General features: G+C 37.8%; 1 protein-coding gene across 2 annotated transcripts in view; it reads right to left on the bottom strand.

The window, feature by feature from the left end:
* The window catches only part of LOC106879067 (katanin p60 ATPase-containing subunit A-like 1), a 40,345-nt gene that overhangs the window by 5,266 nt on the left and 11,962 nt on the right, over positions 1-23,117 (bottom strand). For both annotated transcript variants that reach the window (XM_052975304.2, XM_089338931.1), the window contains exons 2-9: positions 20,370-20,435; positions 9,297-9,456; positions 8,109-8,266; positions 7,157-7,307; positions 6,026-6,123; positions 4,035-4,140; positions 1,180-1,338; positions 124-247 (exon numbers count right to left, since the gene is read on the bottom strand). In XM_052975304.2, the coding sequence (XP_052831264.1) occupies positions 124-247; positions 1,180-1,338; positions 4,035-4,140; positions 6,026-6,123; positions 7,157-7,307; positions 8,109-8,266; positions 9,297-9,456; positions 20,370-20,380 (967 nt within the window). In that variant the 5' untranslated portion in view covers positions 20,381-20,435. The remainder of the gene's footprint in view (positions 1-123; positions 248-1,179; positions 1,339-4,034; positions 4,141-6,025; positions 6,124-7,156; positions 7,308-8,108; positions 8,267-9,296; positions 9,457-20,369; positions 20,436-23,117) is intronic.

Below are 23,117 nucleotides of genomic sequence, written 5' to 3'. Positions count from 1 at the left end.
GCCTCTTATGAGTTTGCTACACGTCTAACCCATGCTAGCATAAGCAAACAGAAGTAAAACACACAAACAAACAGGACAAAACAGAAAAACAAAAAGATACTTTAAAAAGTGGGATTTCCTCACCATCCATTTCTACAAGTAATTCTGATTTTACTCTTCGACTGGACTCATGTTCATCACCACCTCTTCGAGAGCATATGGAATCTATTTCATCAATAAATATTGTACTGGGAGCATAAAAACGAGCCTGAAAGTATCAGAAATGGATTAAAAACAGCATTTTTGATTTCTATTGACAAGACGATTTTCATAACAGAAAAAAGAAAAAGAGAAAATTCATAAAAAGAGATAGGCAAAGGTTGTATGGTTAACAAGCTTGCTTTGCAACGACATGGTTTTCGGTTCAGTCTCACCATATGGCACCTTGGGCAAGAGTTTTCTACTATAGCCTCGGGCTAATCAATGCCTTGTAAATGAATTAGGTAGACAGAAACTGTGAAGAAGCCTGCCTTATGTGTGCGTGTGAGTGTGACTTTGTCCTCTACACTGCTTGACAACTGGTGTAGGTTTGTTTATGTCCCCATAATCTAGTGGTTTGGCAAAAACAACTAATAGAATAAATACCAAATTTAAAAAACAAAAAAACTTAAGTACTAAGATTGATTTGTTTCACTAAAACCCTTCAAGCTAGAGCCCCAGCATGGCCACACACCAATGACTGAAACAAGAAAAAGAGAAAAGATCATAAAAAACCCCAAACTTTTTTTAATAAAAACTTTTCTAAAGTTTTGTATGCTGTTGTTTAACCACAGGTAAGACCTGAATGAACAGTTTTTGTGATCAAAAGCATTGAAAAACATCAATATGTCAGAGTGACAAAGATACAAAGAGAGTATCAGGTGGTTGTGAGATGTGCTAAAAATCACAGCTAAATAGCCCTTAAATCACACACCAAAAAACCTTTTTTGTTTGGTTTTTGCATAATCATATGATTTCCCATGTGTAGAACACAAATTTGTAAAAGCTTTTTTTGAAGATTCCTAAAAATAAAAAAGTTATGAGGGGTTTTATGGTTTGCTTAAAGCAGAATTCCATCAAATTCTGAAACCATACACAAAAACAGAAAAAAAAAAAAAAAGAAAGGAAAAGAAATTCTGATGAAAAATTTCCTAGACTTACCATTTCAAAGAGAAGCTTGACAAGCCTTTCTGACTCACCTCTCCATTTGGATGTGAGACTGGAAGAAGACACATTGAAGAAAGTTGTTCCACATTCTGTAGCCAAAGCTCTTGCTAACATGGTCTTGCCAGTACCTGGTGGCCCGACCATTAACACACCCTGAAAGTAATCAGAGGTATATTTGTTTAATTACAGTGTAGAGTCTTAATAAGATGACATGAATTGTGGAGTGAATATTTGATAATTAACTAGAGACAACAAGGGTTTACTGTATGTTGGACCAAGACAAACATCCATAAAGTTTGCTCCACTGAGATATACTGCAAATCCTCGAGTATAGTCCACCCTTGAGTATAATACGCAGGGGATTTTTAGGGGGCTGTACCTCTGAAAAACCTAAACCTTGTGTATAATATGCACCCCTTCTCTAACTTGAGTCAAGGAGGTCTATATAACGTCCTTGGTTTGTAAACATATATACGGTAATGACCTTTATTATTATTGTATATATATAACATAATGCAAACGTGTAGCTTTTTTGTGCACTTTGTTTGCAGAAAATAAAGAAATAACAGTGATAATGTCAGTGAAAAATAAATATTAAGTAAATTGCTTTTACATATTTATCACTATCAGTTACAAGCCCCACATCACAAAATGCGTCTGAATAAATATTGCCGGACAGCAAATAGAGACTCGGACATTGCTTAGAAAATATTTTTCATTTTTAACCTTGTATATAGTACGCACTAGGGATTTTGACCTTTAGATTTTGGGAAAAAAATGCGGATTATACTCGAAGATTAACGGTAAATGTTCCAGATCTGCTCTGATCAAGAAAATCGATAATGGGAAAGTTTCTAGCCCTGACCATTCTGATAACAGAATCATTAGCACGTTGGGCAAAATGCTTAGTGGCATTTTGTCTGTCTTCACATTTGGAGTTCAAATTCCGCCAAGGTCAACTTAGCCATTCATCTTTTTGGGGTTGATAAACTAAGTACCAGTTGAGTACTGGGGGTTGATGTAATTGACTTACACCCTCTCCCAAAATTGCTGGCCTTGTGCCAAAATTTGAAATAATTATCATCATTAAAGCACCGAACATACTGTAAAGTGGTTGGTGTTAGGAAGGGCATCCAGCCTTAGAAACCATGCAAAAGGTGACAGTAAAGCTTGGTGCCGTTGTCTGGTTTGCTAGTTCTTATTAAACCATCCAAGCTATACCAGCATGGAAAACAAATGATGATGATGATGTTCATTGTTGTTGTTGGCACTCCGTCGCTTACAACGTTGAGGGTTCCAGTTGATCCGATCAACGGAACAGCCTGCTCGTGAAATTAACGTGCAAGTGGCTGAGCACTCCACAGACACGTGTACCTTTAACGTAGTTCTCGGGGATATTCAACATGACACAGTGTGACAAGGTTGACCCTTTGAAATACAGGCACAACAGAAACAGGAAGTAAGAGTGAGAGAAAGTTGTGGTGAAAGAGTACAGCAGGGTTCGCCACCATCCCCTGCTGGAGCCTCGTGGAACTTTAGGTGTTTTCACTCAATAAACACTCACAACACCTGGTCTGGGAATCGAAACTGCGATCCTATGACCGCGAGTCTGCTGCCCTAACCACTGGGCCATTGCGCCTCCACTGATGATGTTCATATGCCTAAGATTACACTGTACATGTGATTTCCATGTTCAAAATCATTATCTTAACATTCTTAATGCCAACTGGTCTGAGACCTACATTGGTTCTAAAGACAAACTTCCTGTTTTAAACTGATCTAAATTAAAACTTTCCAACAAAATTTCTTATCAAACTGTTCTAAAAACTAACTTCATAAGGAATTTATTTTACTAAATTGTTACTTTGAATGTTAACAGAAATATAGTCATAAAATGATTAAGATAAAATCAATATAAAGGGAAATTTAATTGAATATAATTTTATCAACACTATTAATGTACTTTATGGTATACATTATCTCATTAATTAAAAATGCACTGTTGGTTTATTTGGTTTTTATGCTTTTGTCTTAGCATAAAATAGTTAGCATAATAACAAAGAAAATAAATTCAGTATCAATACAAGTTTGACAATGATTTTCTGAAACAATTGATTCCAAAGTCTTCAAGAATTACTGATTTTCCTGAACCAGGAGTGATCACTTCAAGATTAAACAAATATCAAATTTACTTAATTCTCTTTATCACAAAGATGGAAATGTAGGCACAGACATGGCTGTGTGGTAAGAAGCTTGCTTACCAATCACATGGTTCTGGGTTCAGTCCTACAGTGTGGCACCTTGGACTGACCAAAACCTTGTGAGTGGATTTGATAGACGGAAACTGAATGAATCCCACTGTGTGTATATATATATATATATATATATATATATATATATATATATATATATACACGTGAGTTTGTGTTTGTTCTCCCCCACCATCATTGCTTGACAACCAAACTGGTGTGTTTATGTCCCACCCCTAACTTAGACATTTGGCAAAAAAGACCGATAGAATAAGTACTAGGCTTACAAAGAATAAGTCCTGGGATCAATTACTTCAACAAAAAACCCCTTTAAGGCAGTGCTCCAGCATGGCCACAGTCAAATGACTGAAACAAGTAAGAGAATTTAATGAAATACATGTACATTAGTATGATAGAAGTTTGTTAGTACTGCACTGTAGAAAGTACTGTGAAACAGTACTGCCTAGTACGCTAATCTGGTGGCAGTGGGAATTTGAAGTACCCACTCATGAATTCGTGTGGATTATAAGAGGTTCTGGATGAACAGTGTAGAGGGGTTAATCATTAATTAGAACACATAAATATTGGAAAATTATTTACCTTCCACGGACGTCTTATTCCTTTGAAAATGTCTGGCCGTATCAAAGGTAAAACTACAGCTTCTTTCAGGAGTTTCTTCGCTTCCACTAAATCAGCTATGTCTTCCCTAAAAAAATTTACAAGCCTTACTAAAACATTTTTTCTTTCGTATAAAAGATTTATAACCCCAAAAATCTCAGGACATATATCAAGTAAAAAAATTTCATAACAATTGTTAAAAAATTAAGATTTAATTTCAAGGAGTTGATTTTAGGCTTTTGTAACTATAACACATTTTAACTCTTTAGCATTTAAGCTGGCCATAATAGACCTCTTGTTTTATGTTCAAACTAGCCTGATATAACCTCTCACACCAACCCTACAAAGCCATTCTAAAATAGACAATAACATCATCAAAATAAATAAGCTTTATATTTGGGAGAGTAATTTGAACGTTAGAAGTTAAACAATACAAAATTCAAGAGAAAGCAGAGCTGTTGGTATATACAAGAATAATAAAGGCTTAAAACTCAAGAAGATCAAGACTGTTTGCCCAACACGAAAAATTCAATGAAGACTAAAGTAATATTTAATAGAAAAGATTTTGAATTATTAGAATAGTTAGGCACTGAATTGACAGAGTCATGAGAGCAGCAGACAGCACACCTTGTGGTATTTATTCTGGCATGCTCTGAGTTCAAATTCTGCCAAAGTCAACTTTGCCTTTCATTTTTTCAGGGTTGATAAATAGAGTATCTACTGGGATGGAGTCTTCATCTCTATTCTTACTTTCTCTCTGCAAGAAATCAGCTAAGTTCAGAGTTAGAGGGTTATAGGCATGTTGCCTTCCACAATAACACCTCCACAACTCTATCAGGAATTACAGGTCATTGGAAGTATAGGGGGATAGTTATGGAATATTGAACACTACATGAAAAAAAGAAAACTGTAGTAAAAATCAATTAAGAGTCAAAATATTTAACCTCGTTATATTATCACTAAATCATGGTGAAAATAGTTCTCCACACCAAAATATATAAATTGGCTATTTCTGACAGATTCTAAAAGACAAATACCGAATACAGAGCAAATTACAAGCCAATAATGGAATATGACTTGCTAGAAACTGCAGTCAAATCTCATTCAAAATTACATATTGTACAACTTTGAAAATACCAATAAAAAAGAAACATGAAAAATTAGATTGCATAATGTTGTCCAAAATACATTATGCCTGATTAAAAGTGGAAAGTATTATGGCAGTGGTGCTTCTGATAAGTATTTTGGATTAGTCTTAAATTTGGAGATAAGCAACAACAATGGATTTTTAGTAAGAATGAAGGGTTTTAAGCAGTGTTTTTTTCCTTCCTCGTTCTTTAATTAAAAGGAGAAAGGTGATGTAGAGCTTTGTAGATTGGTGTAGATGGAGCAACAGATTAAATCAGGCCTTAAGAATATATTTCTACTAGTTTCTTCTAGAGCAGTGGTTCTCAACTGGGGTCCCTTGGGGATCCTTGTAAGATTTTGAGGGATCCACACTAGCAAAATAGTAAATTGGGTATCCACAGTAGTATTTTAAGGGTCCATGAAAAGTTTTGATTTCAATGAAGGTATTGCAAGAAACAGCTAGGTTTCTTTCTCTAACAATTTACATAGTTCATCCTATACAATTAAATGAATGAATAACAAAACAGGAATTTTGAAAGCAGTGTCTATAAAATTAGTTTTTAAACATTGAATGGCTATGGGGGTCCACTAGAATAAAAATAGTAAACAAAGTGAGCCATAAGTAAAAAATAGTTGAGAACCACAGTTCTAGAGGAAGGTAACTGTGCCCATGGCCATTGCAGACTCTTCAAGACAATATTCCTCTAGAATAGTTACAAGCTGACAGCTGCAGATAAGAGAGTGGCAGTGAGGGAATTCAAAAGAGTTGATATTATCAGGAAGAAGAAGTGGACATAGTTGGTTAGCGTGGGCCTCAATAATGTAAAAGCAATTTATAAACTCACCAGTGTACATTGGGGTTTCGCTGAACAATATCACGTTCCAAATTAGCAACAAGTTCTTTATCCACACCAGGTGGGTCAAATTTCTTCTCATCCTCCTCCTATAAAATTTTAAGTAGAATTACATATTAGCTGTGGTCATCATCATTAACATTTAATGTTAGTTTCCCATGCTGGCATGGGTTGGGATGGTTTGACAGAAACTGTCAAGACTGGGAGCCATACCATATTCCATTGTCTTTTTTGACATAATTTCTACAACTGGATGTCTTTAACACTAACCACTTTATGGAGTGTACTGAATGCTTTCCACAGGACATTAGCACCAGTGCCCTTGTATGTGGCAGCAGCACCGATAGGGTCACAAGTACCTCACCATTACCATCACTATCATTGTCACAGGTTGAGTGATCGTGTTGAGTAAAGGTTGGCAACAAGAGGGCTACTGAAGAGAGCCTTGGAACTTTTGTGAGAAATTTTTCCAACTTAATGTTTTTGTGGGCTCTTGAGCAGTTGATGGCTATTAGATGGTCTGTTGCACATCATGATTTGTTTCATTTTTGCTAACACAAGCATTGCTTGTGATGGAAATAGCAGGGGAATATGGAGATACTTCTACATGTAAGAAATGATATAATATACAGGAAGGCCTCATTTGTTCATTTTATGCATGTTTTTCATTTTTTCTTCACACCAGCACGAGTCAGACAAATATGTTATTGAAGCACTGTTTTACAGCTGAATGTCCTTCCTGACACAAATTCTTACATGTTTCCAAGTCAGGGATCTCACATTCTACACAGCTTTGAAGGCACAACACCAGTGGGTATGTTACTGATAGAAGTGTCAACAGAAAATGGCAGGAACATCAAGACTTTTGAATGAGTGAGCAATAATATAACAACACACACACACACAATAGTGGCTCCTTTTGTCGGCTACTAAAGTAGAAGACACTTGCTCAAGGTGTCTCACAGTGGAATTGCACCTGAAACCACATAGCTGGGAAGCAAACTTCTTAATCACATAGCCATACCTGTACCTACAGCCATGCTAACAAAAACAAACATGTTAGCTTTACACATTTCTACAAGTTACATTTTAAATGCTGTTCAAAGAAAATTTTAAACATACTTTTCTTTTAGACCTTTCCCGACCACCTCGGTCTTTGTTTTTATCAGCAGATGATGGCTTTTGTCTGGCTAGTGGTACTCTTGGATTTGACTTTTTAGGTTCCGGTTTCTTTGGCTGAGCCCGATGTGGTACCCATAAATTAGGAGAAGGTCTGAAAAATAAGTTTAATTCAAAAATTGAAGTTCAAGTGAATAGGATGTAACAGTAGGTACAGAAAATTATCTAATATAATTTATTGAGGGATAAATAGACCTATAAATTGTAGTTAAGACAACAACAACCCAAATATGGCCCTCATATAAAACCTTATTGCTTCACATGTATACACCAGTGTTTATTGCTCCTGAACATCTGCCACCTACAAAAACTATCTTCCCAGGAAGCCTTCCTTTGATATTGCTGCACCTCTTATGTGTCAATAGCTTACACTGGGTATGATACACAAAATAGTGAAGAAAACCTATAAACCTTTGCTACCGATGGAAGTATGACAATGCATGCATTTTCTTGTGCCACAGGGCACTAAAGAGGGTGCTGTCGTCATTGTCCCCCTCCTCTTCCTTTAATGCCTGTTTTCCATGCTGGCATGGGTAGGACAGTTTGACCAGAGCTGGCAAGCAGGAGAGATGCACCAGGTTTGAGTCTAATTAGACTTGGTTTCTACAAATGGATACCCTTCCTAATGCCAACCACTTTACAGAGTGAGCTGGGTGCTTTTAACGCAAGTTCCATCAACTACACTAGTTATTGCTCACCTAAATGAGTTGCTTTCATCCTGGCAGTAAAGGTTTCTTATCTCCTCTGTTTATTTCCTGTCCTGATTCTAAGGCCTTCCAAATGATGACCCTACACACTTTTCTAATAACACTAGAACATCAGTTTAATAACAACCCATTCAGTCCAGTCTTTCAAACGTACCCATCACTGATCAATTATTATCAGACAGACTTACTTGTGTTCAACTGGAGTTGGAAGAGGCCAACTTTCTTGGTCTCTTGTAGGCTCTTCATGTACAAACAGGTAACTACCTGCATTACATTTCTGCATTCCAGTAAGAATCGTTAAGATGTTTTTCACTGCATCATACTCTTTTGTGAAGTAGGTTTTGGCCTTCAATAAAACAAAGTTATTAATAAATACACACACACATTTATATATTTATAATATACATATATTACTGTTTTAAATAAACTAAGACATCAGATTTAACAAAGAAATCTCAGTAAATCTTTAACTGTTTTTGATACCAACCTGCCCCATAAAAGAATTCACCTTGAATTAATAGCTTCTATCAGTATTTTTATGTAAGAATCTTTCTTTGAATTATGTTTGAAGCACAAATGTAATGTAAAAAGAAAAGTTAAATATTTAACTAAATCTCTCTCTTCTATCTTTTACTTGTTTCGAAAATAAGTCCAAGTAAGAGTTAAAAGTATTCCAGCCATTACAATGGTCAAACGTGATCCGGCCATTAACATCCATTTTTTCCTTCTACAGGCATGAGTATCAAATGACTCTCCTATCCAATATATTTTACATATATTTACGATGGTAGGGTATGATTTAAGGCAGATTTAGCTGTCATTTCAAGTAGAGTGTTTACATAGAAACCTCATTATTGGCTCGTGTTGTTTATCCCTAGGTCAGCTCTGATCAAGCAGGCCTGTAATAGACCAACATCTGCTTCCTCAGAGTCCAGATTTTACTCTCCAGTATATACAGAGCTACATTATCTGCTGTTTATTTAACTCTTTAGCACATATATTATTCTGTCAAATGTAAGCTTATTTTATTCATTCTTTTGAATTAATCATGCATCATCTCAGAGCTTTGAGATTTTGATATGATTGTTTATTTTTAGAATGACATTGTAGAAGTGGTGCGATAGGTTGGATCTGGTTGGTTTCAACATAAAACAGTTAGAATATGGCTGGATATGGCCAGTTTAAATGCTAAAGGGTTAAGGTGATTGAGTGTGATATGAGAAATATTTACTTACTATAATCAAGCAGGTCTAGCAACCACTTAAATATATTCCTTCATTTGCTCAAATATATACAAGAATTGAAAAAGGCAGTGGCTGATAAACTAGATTTAACTGTATTTTGTATGTAAAAATTGGTGAAAGATGATTACTTACTCGACTCCATGTGCTTTGTTTAGTTCGGTCTTTTGTACTGACAAGCAGTTTCTGAACTTTCAATAACAATCCTCGGTAATAAACCAATGACGTGTCATAGTTCCCTGTTATTGCATATTCTCGAGCATTTTTGGCAGTTTCTGCTATATCTGTTAACATACTGAAACGAATATATACATAAAACATTATAATATATATATATATACACATGTTTTTTTAGTTCATTTTAGCCATTGTGGCTGGGTAGATCTATCTATCATAAGAAAGATATGATCTATATCATAAGATCTATATTATGATCTATATCATAAGAAAGTGAGATGACAAAGGAATGAATAATTATCTTATGAACTTCATTAGCTTACAGCTGTTTCTGCTGAGATACAGTGGTCTCATTGTTGAGTGCCTGAATAATACCTTTTAGCTTCATTGGAGCCTCAAGTGTCTCTCTCTCTCTCTATCTACACACACACACACACACACACACACATACACACACACACACATACACACAAAGTTAACCTGTATGGTTAGTGAGCAAGCTTTACCACCACATGGTTTCAAGTTGAGTCCCACTGTATGGTACCGAGGGCAAGTATCTTCTATTATAGCCCTAGACCAACCAATGGTTTGTGAGAGAATTTAGTGGACAGGAACTGTGTAGAAGCCCATCGTAAATACATGTATGTGTGTGTGTGTGTGTGTGTGTGTGTACACAGACGTATTTTCTCCCTCCCCACCTCTGCTTGACAAGTGGTATTGCTTTATGTATGTTTCTTTAACTTAGTGATTTGGCAAATAAGTATCAGGGTTGAGCTGTTCACTTAGTCTTCAAGGCAGTGCCCCAGCATGGCTATAATGACTGAAATACGTAAAAGATAAAAAAATTTACTAAGGCCCAGGAGTGGCTGTGTGGTAAGTAGCTTGCTTACCAACCACATGGTTCCAGGTTCAGTCCCACTGCGTGGCACCTTGGGCAAATATATTCTACTATAGCCTCAGGCCGACCAAAGCCTTGTGAGTGGATTTGGTAGATGGAAATTGAAAGAAGCCCGTTGTATATATGTATATATATGTGTATTTGTGTTTGTCCTTCCAACATCGCTTGACAACTAATGCTGGTGTGTTTACGTTCCCGTAACTTAGTGGTTCGGCAAAACAGACCGATAGAATAAGTACTAGGCTTACAAAGAATAAGTCCTGGGATCGATTTGCTCGACTAAAGGTGGTGCTCCAGCATGGCCGCAGTCAAATGACTGAAACAAGTAAAATAGCAAAAGAGAGTATAACTTCCATGTCTTCATCCATAGTAAAAAGTTCAGCTTACTGTTTTCTGAAGTCTCTGGGTGAAACTTAGAAAGTAACAACAACAATAATAATAACAGCAATAATCTTTTCTGCTATAGGCAAAAGGCCTGAAATTTTGGAGGAGGGGTTAGTCAACAATATCACCCCAGACTGGTATTTCTTTTTATTGACCAAACAAAGTTAACCTTTAGCACACTGTATTTTCTGTAGAATTGTTTCCTCTGTCACCGCTCTGTTACTATATGGGAGAAAACTCATATGGTGATATGATGCACCTACAGTGTGCTGAAGGTTAACCTTGGTGGGATTTGAAAATATAATGTTGCAACAAATACCACAAGGCATTCTGTCTGATACTCTAACAATTCAACTCATCCACTGCATCATCATCATCGTTTAATGTCCGCTTTCCATGCTAGCATGGGTTGAACGATTTGACTGAGGACTGGTGAAACCAGATGGCTACACCAGGCTCCAATCTGATTTGGCAATGTTTCTACAGTTGGATGCCCTTCCTAACGTCAACCACTTCGAGAGTGTAGTGGGTGCTAATCCTTTCTATGACAGGCACAAGGCTTGAAGTTTGGACGAGGGGGATAGTTGATTACATCATCCCCAGTACACTAGCTGGTACTTATCTTACCAATCCCAAAAGGATGAAAGGCAAATTTGACCTCAGTGGAATTTGAACTCAGAACATAAAGACAGACGAAATGCCACTAAGCATCTTGCCTGCTGTGCTAACAATTCTGTCAGCTTGCTGCCTTAATAATAATAATAATGATAATGGTTTCAAATTTTGGCTCAAGGCCAGCATGTTCAAGGGAGGGGGTAAGTCGATTACATCAACCTGTATTTGACTAGTGCTTATTTCATTGACCCTGAAAGGATGAAATGTAAAGTCGACCCTGGCAGCATTTGAACCCAGAAGGTAAAAATGAATGAAATGCCACAAAGCATTTTGCCCAATGTGCCAATGATTCAGTCAGTTCACTACCTTAATAATAATAACATAATCCTTTCTGCTGTAGGCACATGGGGGTGGGGTTAGTCAATTACATCAACCCAAGTACTCAATTGGTACTTATTTTATCAACCCAAAAGATGAAAGGCAAAGTCAACCTTGGCAGAATTTGAACTCGGAACATAAAGGCAGATGATACGCTCCTAAGCATTTTGTCTGGTGTGCTGATGTCTCCACTAGGTTGCCATCTTAACAGTTTCTAATTTAATTACAAGACCAACACATTTGAAGGGGAGGGGCTAATCCATTAAATAGGTCCCAGAATTTGAATGGTACTTTATTTTATCAACTCTGACCTGAAAGGATGGAATAAGGAAAAGTCCCAGAAGCTAGAAAGATAAATAAGGAAGGTGATGACAATCCATGGTGGATTTATTAAATGTAAAAAGTGACATTCAGAGGGACAGGAAAGATGTGAAGAGGAAAATCTGGGATAGTATGTAGCTTATTGTTCAGAATCACTATATGGTTGGTACAACAGTCTCTGATGTGACAGAGGCTGGTACCACATAAAAGGCACCCATACCAATGTCATGTAAAAGCACTCATACTGGTGCCACATAAAAAGCATCTCTGCTTGGTGTCATGCATAAAGCATCCATGCTGGTGTCACATATAAATTACTGATGCTGGTTCCAGATAAAAAGCACCCAGCACACTCTGTAAAGTGGTTGGCATTAGGAAGGGCATGCAGCCATAGAAACTACGCTAAAACAGGCAACTGGAGCCTGGTGCAGCTCTCCAGCAGGCCAGCTCTTGTCAAACCGTCTGACCCATGCCAGCGTGGAAGACAGAAATTAACTGATAAAGGCAGTGAGCTGGCAGAAACGTTAGCACGCTGGGTGAAATGCTTAACGGTATTTCGTCTGCTGCTACGTTCTGAGTTCAAATTCCGCCGAAGTCGACTTTGCCTTTCATCCTTTCGGGGTCGATTAAATAAGTACCAGTTACACACTAGGGTCGATATAATCGACTTAACCCATTTGTCTGTCCTTGTATGTCCCCTCTGTGTGTAGCCCCTTGTGGGCAGTAAAGAAATAAGAAATTAACCGATGATGATGATAATTCCTGATGAAGGCTGGAAGGTACACTGGTTGAGATGCTGTGACTATAACATCCAAGATGAAGACACTAGCCTCAATATATCAGTGTATATAGATTATAGTATGTAACTGGCTGATCTAAGTAATAGACAGTACATATATATATATAGATCACAGTGTATAAAAGAAAGTCGTAAATGCTAGTCACACTAAAAGTTACTGAGTATAGCAGAAAGCTAGATGGTATGACAGCGAAAACATTGTAATTATAGCAACCAAGATGAGTACACTAGTTTGAATAAATCGGGGTATAATAATAATTCCACATCTAAAATATTTAGAATAATTAATCCAATTTTATTTGTAATTTAGTCAGGAGAGGAGGGCAGAGGGGAAGAAACCCTGACTCAAGGCTTATCCTCAGAAATAAACCATTATATATATATACATTTTATTGAAATATGGTGACATTTTTACCCAATAATGCTTGTTAGTATAATTCTTGACACCTTAAATACTATGTTGATGGGTGAAAGAAACTGATCTAATTGCAAGCTTAGACAAGCTCTTGGGATTATTTATGTTTTAACACCATTACAGCATGCAAGCGAGCTACTATTATAAACAGTAGCTAGTTGTTGCAGAGTTGACACTTGAATAATTTATATATATATATATATAAAATTACATACAGATATCGGGTGCAGATTGCATTGAATAACTGGCCATAGGAGGTGCCCTCCAGGGGTTAAAAATAGCAGTAATGTCAGTTCCTACAGAACAGCCATGTTTAATTGGAGATAAACATTACTTCTCTGTATAGTTACTACTTTCATCTCATAGAGATTTTCTAACCAGCTAATTTGCTACACACACACACATAAATACATTATATCATATATCTATCTATCTATATATATATATATATATATATACACACACACACACACACACACACACACACACACACACATATAGATTCTTTTCTTAATTTTAAATTTTAAAACATTTTTAAAACTAAATTTAATTTTATCCCAATTTTATACATTAATGTATACACACATTTTATAAGGCTCTACTTTTGCATATATCCAGGGACCTAAAATATAAAATATCCGCATTTGGAACAGAATTGAAGAAATATTTATAAACACACAGCCCACAAATTCTATTAAACACAGGAGTTAAAGTTTCTACATACTAATCAAATTGCTTAAAAAAAAAAAACAATGAACACCTAGAGAGAAACATACAGACCAACAACCTCTACTCCTACCTACATCTTTTTGTGAATCTCAAAGCATGAGATAAGCAAACTTCTATACTAACAACACCATGACATACCTGACTATTAACTCATCATCATCATCATCATCGTTTAACGTCTGCTTTCCATGCTAGCATGGGTTGGATGATTTGACTGAGGACTGGTGAAACCAGATGGCTACACCAGGCTCCAATCTGATCTATAGCTGGATGCCCTTCCTAACGCCAATCACTCCAAGAGTGTAGTGGGTGCTTTTACATGCCACCGGCACGAAGGCCAGTCAGGCGGTACTGGCAATGGCCACGCTCGAAATGGTGTATTTTACGTGCCACCTGCACAGGAGCCAGTTCGGCGGCACTGGCAACGATCTCGCTCGAATGTCTTTACACGTGCCATCCGGTACAAGTGCCAGGAAGGCGATGCTGGGCACAGGTGCCATTGACGGTTTCGCTTTCGCTTGCCCCAATAGGTCTTCGCAAGCCGAGTTCCATTTCTAATGAAGGAGATGACATTGGCATGGGTGCCAATCATCGAATTTAATTCCTTTTCGATTTCACTTGCCTCAACAGGTCTTTGCAAGCAGAGTTTAGTGTCCAATGAAGGAAGGTATGTATAAGTGGGCTGCCTGAGGGCTTTGATTTAAGTCTCACTTGGCTTGCCGGGTCTTCTCATGCACAGCATATTTCCAAAAGTCTCGGTCAGAAGTCATCGCCTCGGTGAGGCCCAATGTTTGAAGGTCGTGCCTCACCACCTCATCCTAGGTCTTCCTGGGCCTACCTCTTCCACAGGTTCCCTCAACTGTTAGGGTGTGGCACTTTTTCACACAGCTATCCTCATCCATTCTCGCCACATGACCATACCAGTGCAATCGTATCTTTTGCACACCACAACTGATGCTTCGTAAGTTCAACTTTTCTCTCAAGGTATTAACACTGTGTCTAGTATGTACACTGACATTACACATCCATCGGAGCATACTGGCTTCATTCCTTGCGAGCTTACGCATGTCCTCAGCAGTCACGGCCCATGTTTCACTGCCATGAAGCATGGCTGTTCGTACACATGCGTTATACAGTCTGCTTTTACTCTGAGAGAGAGACCCTTTGTCGCCAGCAGAGGTAAGAGCTTTCCAAATAAAAACAGGAAATACTCTAAATAATAACAAGTAAAAAAACTGACCAGCTAAAACATAGCAACAATTTACATTCATTTATGAACCACTAAGAATTTCCATCACAAAAAAGTGGACACACCAAGTTAAATAATGGACTTTGCAGCTTTGACCTTTACATTGTCAAAGCAAAGGATTAAATTTAAAAAAAACAAAAATAACTAAAAGTACTGGTGCACCCTTTAACTACCTACCAAAAGAACACACCTAAATATGCACCTCTGCTTACAAAGTTTTGCATACATGAATAAATTCAAAACAATAACCCCAAATTTAAGCAATAAAAAATTTTCCAAAACACCTCTCCATAACAACCCACCCTAAAACTTAATTACCACTCCACTCAAACCCACACACCCAAGGAAGATTTTAATTCAACAGACACTATATAAAGCCAAGATTAACTCCAATGCGTCACAGTCCGATGATGGCTTAACTGGTTGAAACTTTGAAGTTATGGTCAATAATATTCTTGCTTAAGACTAATAAATTTGTACTCTTCAAAAGTATAGAGTAACCCATCAGATTAATGCAAAATTGTTTATATTATAACTGAACATAAAAACAAACATTAACAATATATGCACACACATACACACACACAAATTATATACATACTGAATAAGTGTTTAACCCTTTAACATTCATCATCATCATCAGTTAACATCCTTTTCCATGCTGGCATGGGTTGGATGGTTTGACTGAGGACTGGTGAGCTGGAGGCTGCACAAGGCTCAATCTGATTGGGCAAAGTTTCTACAGCTGGACGCCCTTCCTGACGCCAACCACTCTGAGAGTGTAGTGGGTGCTTTTACGTGCCACCGGCATGGGGGCCAATCAGGTGGTTCTGGCAACGACTACGCTCAAAGGGTGTTTTTACGTGCTACAAGCACGGGAGACAGTCCAGCAGCACTGGCAACGACCATGCTTGAATGTTGTTTTTTACATGCCACTGGAACATGTGCCAGTAAGGCAATGATCATGCTCGAATGGTGGCCCTGACAACAATCACGTTCGGATGTGTTTTTCATGTTCCACTGGCACGAGTGCCAATCAGGCAGTACTGTCATTGGCCACGTCAGTGATTTTGATTTGTTTACACTTACCTCAATAGGTCTTTGCAAGCAAAGTTCATTGTCCAATGAATGAGGGGTACTCATAAATGGGCCAGTTACACCCCATGTTCGGATGTGCTTTTAACGTTCTACTGGCACGAGTGCCAATCAGGCGGTACTGTCATCAGCCACATCAACGATTTTGATTATTCTATCAAATATAATGCTTTTTCATTCACAGTGTTTAATTGATCGTGCATTATCTCACAGCCTTGAAATTTTGATGATGTAATTGTATATTTTTAGAATAGCATTGAAGGGTAGGTGTAATAGTCTGCATTTAGTTGGTTATAACATAAAACAGGTGGTATATTTCGGCTGGATATGACTGGTTTAAATGCTAAAGAGTTAAGTACTATAAAATATATCCACTAATTTAAAAGCTGTTCATCATCATCATTATTTAACATCCATTGTCCATGCTGGCATGGGTTGGACGGTTTGACCAGGTTGGCATGCTGGAAGGCTGTACCAGACTCCAGTCTGATTTGGCATGGATTTCTATGGCTGGATGCCCTTCCAAACACCAACCACTCCAAGAGTGCAATGGGTGCTTTTACATGCCACCAGCACAGGTGCCATTTGCATGGCACTGGGGTGCTTTTACATGTCACTGGAATGGTTGTCAATTTGCCTGACACGACTGATTTTGTTCATACAGTTCTATGTCTCAGAGATGAAGAATTATGTACATTATTTACATTATGTACATTTGACGGATATTTGTCCTCATCTTGTTTGTTGTTAACACTATGCTATATGCCCACGGGCATATGGCATAGTGGTTAAGAGCGCAGGCTACTAACCCCAAGATTCCAAGTTCGATTCCAAGCAGTGACCTGAATAATAACATTGAAAAATACCTTAGGAATGAGAACCCAGGTTTGAAATTTCCCCAAGACACCTGATGAAAGCTGGAGGGTATATCAGCCGAAACGTGTTAACAACAAACAAGATGAGGACAAATATCCATCAAATGTAAATAATGATTTTGTTCAGCTTGATGGGTCTTCTCAAGCATGACATAATGCCAAAGGTCTTGGTCATTGTCTCCATGAGGCCAAACACTCGAAAGGAACTCAGCCACTTTGCCTCCATGAGACCCAGTGCTTGAAAGGTATTCTTTACGTGCCACCAGCATGGGTGTACTTGGTTTAATGGGTCCTCTCAAGCACAGCACATTGCCAAAGGTCTTGGTCACTAGTCATTGCTTCGGTGAGGCTCAAAGTTCAAAGATCATGCTTCACCACCTCATCCCATGTCTTCCTGGGTCTACCGCTACCAAAGATTTCCTCCAGAGTTAGAGATTGGCACTTTTTTACACGGCTGTTTTTGTTCATATGCATCACGTGACCTTACTTGCACTCCACATCTGATGCCTCTTACACTTAAATTTTCTCTTAAAATGCTTACACTCTGTCGAACATACACACTGACAATGCACATCCAGCGAAGTGTACAGGCTTCATTTCTTTCAAGCCTATGCATGTCATCAGCTGTCACAGCCCATGTTTCACTGCCATGCAGCATAGCTGTTCACACACATGCATCAAACAATCTGCCTTTCACTCTGGGAAAGAGGCCCTTTGTTGCTAGCAGGGGTAGGAGCTCTCTGAACTTTGCCCAGCCTAATCTTGTCAGTATGTAATACTGGCAGAAACATTAGCACACTGGGCAAATGCTTAGCGGTATTTCGTCTGCCTTTACATTCTGAGTTCAAATTCTGCCAAGGTTGACTGCCTTTCATCCTCTAAGGGTTGATAAATTAAGTACCAGTTGCATACTGGGGTCAATCTAATCAACTGGCACCCTCCCCTAAAATTTCAGGCCTTGTGCCTAGAGTAGAAAAGAATATGTCAGTATATAAGTATATATATATATTTGGATGTATATGTCTATGAATATGTACATATCTTATGTATATATGTTACCATCAGTGTGTCTAAATTTTCTGCTTTTGTTGCTTTGTTTAGCTTATGTCATATTTCAAACATCAATTGTATTTTGATTTTTGTAGTTTAACTTTATTTCCTGAATATATTAAATAATCATATGGATAGTGTGGCTGTGTGGTAAGAAGCTTGCTACTCAACCACAAGGTTCTGGTATCAGCCCCGCTGTGTGACACCTTGGGCAAGCGCTTTTTTACTACGGTCACGGGCCAACCAAAGCCTTGTGAGTGGATTCAGTAGATGAAAACTGAAAGAAGCCTGTTGTGTGAGTGTGTGTGTGTTCCCCCCATCACCACCACTTGACAACCAGTGTTGGTGTGTTTATGTTCCTGCAACTTAGTGGTTTGGCAAAAGAGACTGACAGAATAAGCACCAGAAGTACTGGGGTTGATTCATTCAATTAAAAATTCAAGTTGGTACTCCAGCATGGCCACAGTATAATGACAGAAACAAGTAAAAGATGATGATATATCTTAACAGTTGAAACAGCTGTACAACTTAGAATGCAACATTTGTAAAATCTTTGCATTTTTACAATTGTAAATGTGTGTATGTGTGTGTTTGTTTCAACTTTCATTTTTTTCCATGTGTACATGGGTTGGATGGCACTTATTTGAGAGAGCATAACTGTCACTAACCCTTACTTCAGGTAAGAGATTTATTTTTTATTCCACTAGTCTCTGAAAGTGCAGAGTGACTGGGTTGTAAAGTCGCAATATCAACAAGGAATGTAACCATCTATCATCATATTGCTCAGACAGTGAGAAGCAAAGCCACGGACGGTCAACATTCACACATATATGCACACAAACATGACAAGACATGACTCCATATGTTTTTTGTCTATCAAATCCACTCGTTGGCCTAGGATTATAGAAGACACTTCGCCAAGATGCTATGAAATTATAATATATATACACAAACAATGTTAGAAAATTCAACAACTTTTTACATCAAATATACATAATTACGGTGGAGGCGCAATGGCCCAGTGGTTAGGGCAGCGGACTCGCAGTTTCAATTCCCAGACCGGGCGTTGTGAGTGTTTATTGAGCGAAAACACCTAAAGCTCCACGAGGTTCCAGCAGGGGATGGTGGTGAACCCTGTTGTACTCTTTCACCACAACTTTCTCTCACTCTTACTTCCTGTTTCTGTTGTGCCTGTAATTCAAAGGGTCAACCTTGTCACACTGTGTCATGCTGAATATCCCCAAGAACTACGTTAAGGGTACACGTGTCTGTGGAGTGCTCAGCCACTTGCACGTTAATTTCACGAGCAGGCTGTTCTGTTGATCGGATCAACTGGAACCCTCAACGTCGTAAGCGACGGAGTGCCAACAACATAATTATGAGCTGCCTTCTGGCAAGGCACAGCATGTGTTCAGCCACTCTGCCACCGTTGAAGTCATGGGACCGTAGTATGGCAGTTTGTGAAGTACCAGAAGATCTCAACTAAGCCAATGGTGCTTCTTACATTGATGCTGAGCAGTGGAATCCTAGGTCAGGATCATCAAGCTCTATCAAGAGAGTAATTGCAATGCATCCATAGGAGTGGCATTGATGGTTGTGCAATCAACTAATGAAAGAATCACTAGGACTCAAGCTCCCAATTCAAATTCATAATAATGGAATTGGATGAATATGACAGAGTAATGGAAATTTATGAAAGCAAGTGAAAAAAAATATTCTCTACCATTGTATAAGCAGAAAAGAAAAACATTTTTTTAATTCATATTGAAAATTTAAGCATTAATGAATTTAATATAGGAGATGTACTTGCATAGCAAGTGACCTGATCTGAGATCGTGTACTGGAACGAAAACAATTGCAGCGTGGAAGATGTTTATAAGCCATTTAAAATAACACACAAAATCCGTTGGATTCACTTCAGCATTTAAATTTAATTTGTCAAAATATTTTCGTCGCTTTGAGACCGCGACCTGTTCACTGACAAAATTCACTGACCTGTTCACTGACCTGTTGACTGAGATGTAGCACAGAATTTTGTCAGTGAACAGGTCGCGGTCTCAAAGCGACGAAAATATTTTGACAAATTAAATTTAAATGTTGAAGTGAATCTAACGGTTTTTGTGTGTTATTTTAAATGGCTTATAAACACCTTCCATGCTGAATTTAATATATTTATCATTTTAAATTTTTTTCTTAAAATCCAAACTATAAAGGTAATCTTACGCTTCACTCATTATCAGCCGGCATAGGTCTTTAAGATCCCAACTTCTTCAGTAAATGAAAGTTAATCTGGAAAGGAAAATAAAGTTCTAAGGTTAACAAAGAAATCAAAATATTTATATTAGGAAAGAAACTAAATTTTTAAAGACAAGAAGCAAATACAATTCTGAGAATTTTCTAATCCCCACTCCTGGTAAGGATTAAAATACATAGTTTATGTTAAAATTTTAGTCTTAGAAATGATACAGGTTTTTACAAGTCGAATATTGAGAGACATACTATTGCGGATCAATCCAATTCTCTGGCATGAAATAAATGATTCTGAGGTATTGTTTCTCTATGCTTGTGAACCTCAACAGCCTCAATTTGTAACTTCTACTGAACTCGTGTCTTGAGGGGGCCACCTGGATACCTCATCTATCTCTCTTTGAAGCACCTACTGATCACCCCGTCCCTTACTAAATGTGAGTAACTATGCAGCTCTACTACAAGAACTTGCACAGCCCTCCACCTCTTCTTGCACCCACTGGTTCATTTAAGATCTTATTAAAATTTATGTGCAAAAAACTGGCTTTACCTCTACAATACACAAAATATTTTAAAAGATTTTTTAGGCAATTTCTCATAATAATTAATTATGAAAATGGAATTCTTTTTTTTGTTTCTACTCTAGGCACAAGGCTCGAAGATTTTGGGGAAGAGGGCCAGTCAATTAGATCGACCCCAGTATGCAACTGGTACTTAATTTATCGACCCTGAAAGGGTGAAAGCCAAAGTCGACCTTGAGGGAATTTGAACTCAGAACATAAAGACAGATGAAATACCGCTGAGCATTTCGCCCGGTGTGCTAACGTTTCTGCCAGCTCGCCCCTTAAAATGGAATTTTTTAAACATCAAATGGCTATGAGGATCCACCCAAGTAAAATAGGAATGAAAAGAGGGATCTTGTTCAAAACGGGGGCACCAGTATTTTCTCAACGAAACACTTTGAAACTTGGGACACTGGTAGAATGTGTCATATAAAACATCTTTTTCTCTTAGTCTTCTTAGCAAAAAAACGTACATCGCAAGTTATTTCATGTTAAAGTTGTCGTATTTCTGTAATTTCAACCAATGACTGACGTCCATTCAGCCGTAAAGATTAAGTGCTGACTACATAAACAAACGATTCGCGGCGGTGATAAAATTATTATTTCCTTGTCAAAAAATGGCTGAAGCATATTGGCAGTAGCTAATAAACCTTTCTATTATAGGCACAAGACATGGTTTTTGAGGGAAGGAGCAAGTCAATTAGGGTTAGGGTTAGGGAAAACGAACACACGTGTGTTGCCTCTGCAAAAATGTCAGAAGTAATGGAGATTAAATACGCTTTACACTGCTTAGGAGTAACTGTAAACAGGTGAATACTTGTCAGTGATTGGTTGAAATTATCAAAATAAGACAATTTTTTACATGAAATAAATCCGAATACAAAAATTTTTTTCTGTTCTATAACACAAAATAGATAAGTATACGAAGTTTGAAAGTCTTTCGGTACCAAAAACACTACATAAAACATTAATGAAAACTGGTGCCCCGTTTTGAACAAGATCCGAAAAGAGTCCTTCAAGTAAAAAAAATGATGGAAGACCACTGCTCTAAACCCTCATCCCCAAGTACAAACCCATCCTCATCTCACTTTCAGGGTTCATAGTCTTGTGAACTGTATAGCAACCTCAATAGTGTTATTAGCACACAAAAAAAGCATCCAGTATATTCTATAAAGAAGTTGGCATCAAGAAAGGCATTGAGCCATAGAAACCTGTCTCTAGCAGTTGAGTGTCCATGATTCTGACCACATAAGGTCAGAATCACATGATCTGGTGGTCTCAGTACTGGAGGTAGCAGGGATTTATCTCCCCACAAGCGATATAAACAAGACTGGATTTTGCACTGAAAGCCAATAAGAGAGTTTCTCTCGTGGTAACTACTGCAGTATAGTTTGTTCTAATAGAACATCCACGTTTAAGTGGGGATAAATATTACCATAGAAACCATGGCCAAGCAGACAATGGAAAATGATGCAGTCCTTGGATCCACTGTATTCTGTCACGGCGTTAAATGATGATGATGACATCTCTTCCTTAACATATATCAGCTAAAAACTGAATAGCAATATCCTCTTGACTGTAATGGAAAGATATTCATGCCTGCCTGACACTACCCCCTATTAAATACAGTAGTAACATGATTCATGTTACCTGTTCTTATTGTTCAGCCCTGACTGAGCAGAACTAATGATCAATGGATTTCCAGTTCTGACCATCTTGTCTTCTTCCTGGGTGTAGGATATCAAGGACCACATTACCTAATGTGCTCCACTTTTTTTTAAAACACTAGGGTGAACTATGAGAGATTTGGCTGCTGTTTCTAGCAAATAGAATGATCAAGTAGAGCAGTCATGGGTAACTGCAGCCCATGAGACTTTCTGAATGGCATGTTTAACAAAAAAATTACCTTGAATTTTTTAGTTGTGTGGCCTGCCTGATGATGAACCATGTCTCATACAGCTTAGCATTTGAAAAAGGTTGCCCATGCTTGATGTGGAGTTTCTCCCCAGGGTGATTTGGTTACTATTTTGTAGCTAGTCAGAAACAGCTGAGAGGATCCCACATTAGCTCACACATCACGTTTAGAAAGCGTATCAAACACAAAAATGGACGTTAAATCATAAAACAGCTGTTCAATATATATATATACACATTATATACA

Source organism: Octopus bimaculoides, chromosome 21, assembly GCF_046866305.1.
Source record: "Octopus bimaculoides isolate indiv1 chromosome 21, ASM4686630v1, whole genome shotgun sequence".
Lineage (NCBI taxonomy): Eukaryota > Metazoa > Mollusca > Cephalopoda > Octopoda > Octopodidae > Octopus > Octopus bimaculoides.
This window is presented reverse-complemented; position numbering and strand designations above follow the sequence as displayed.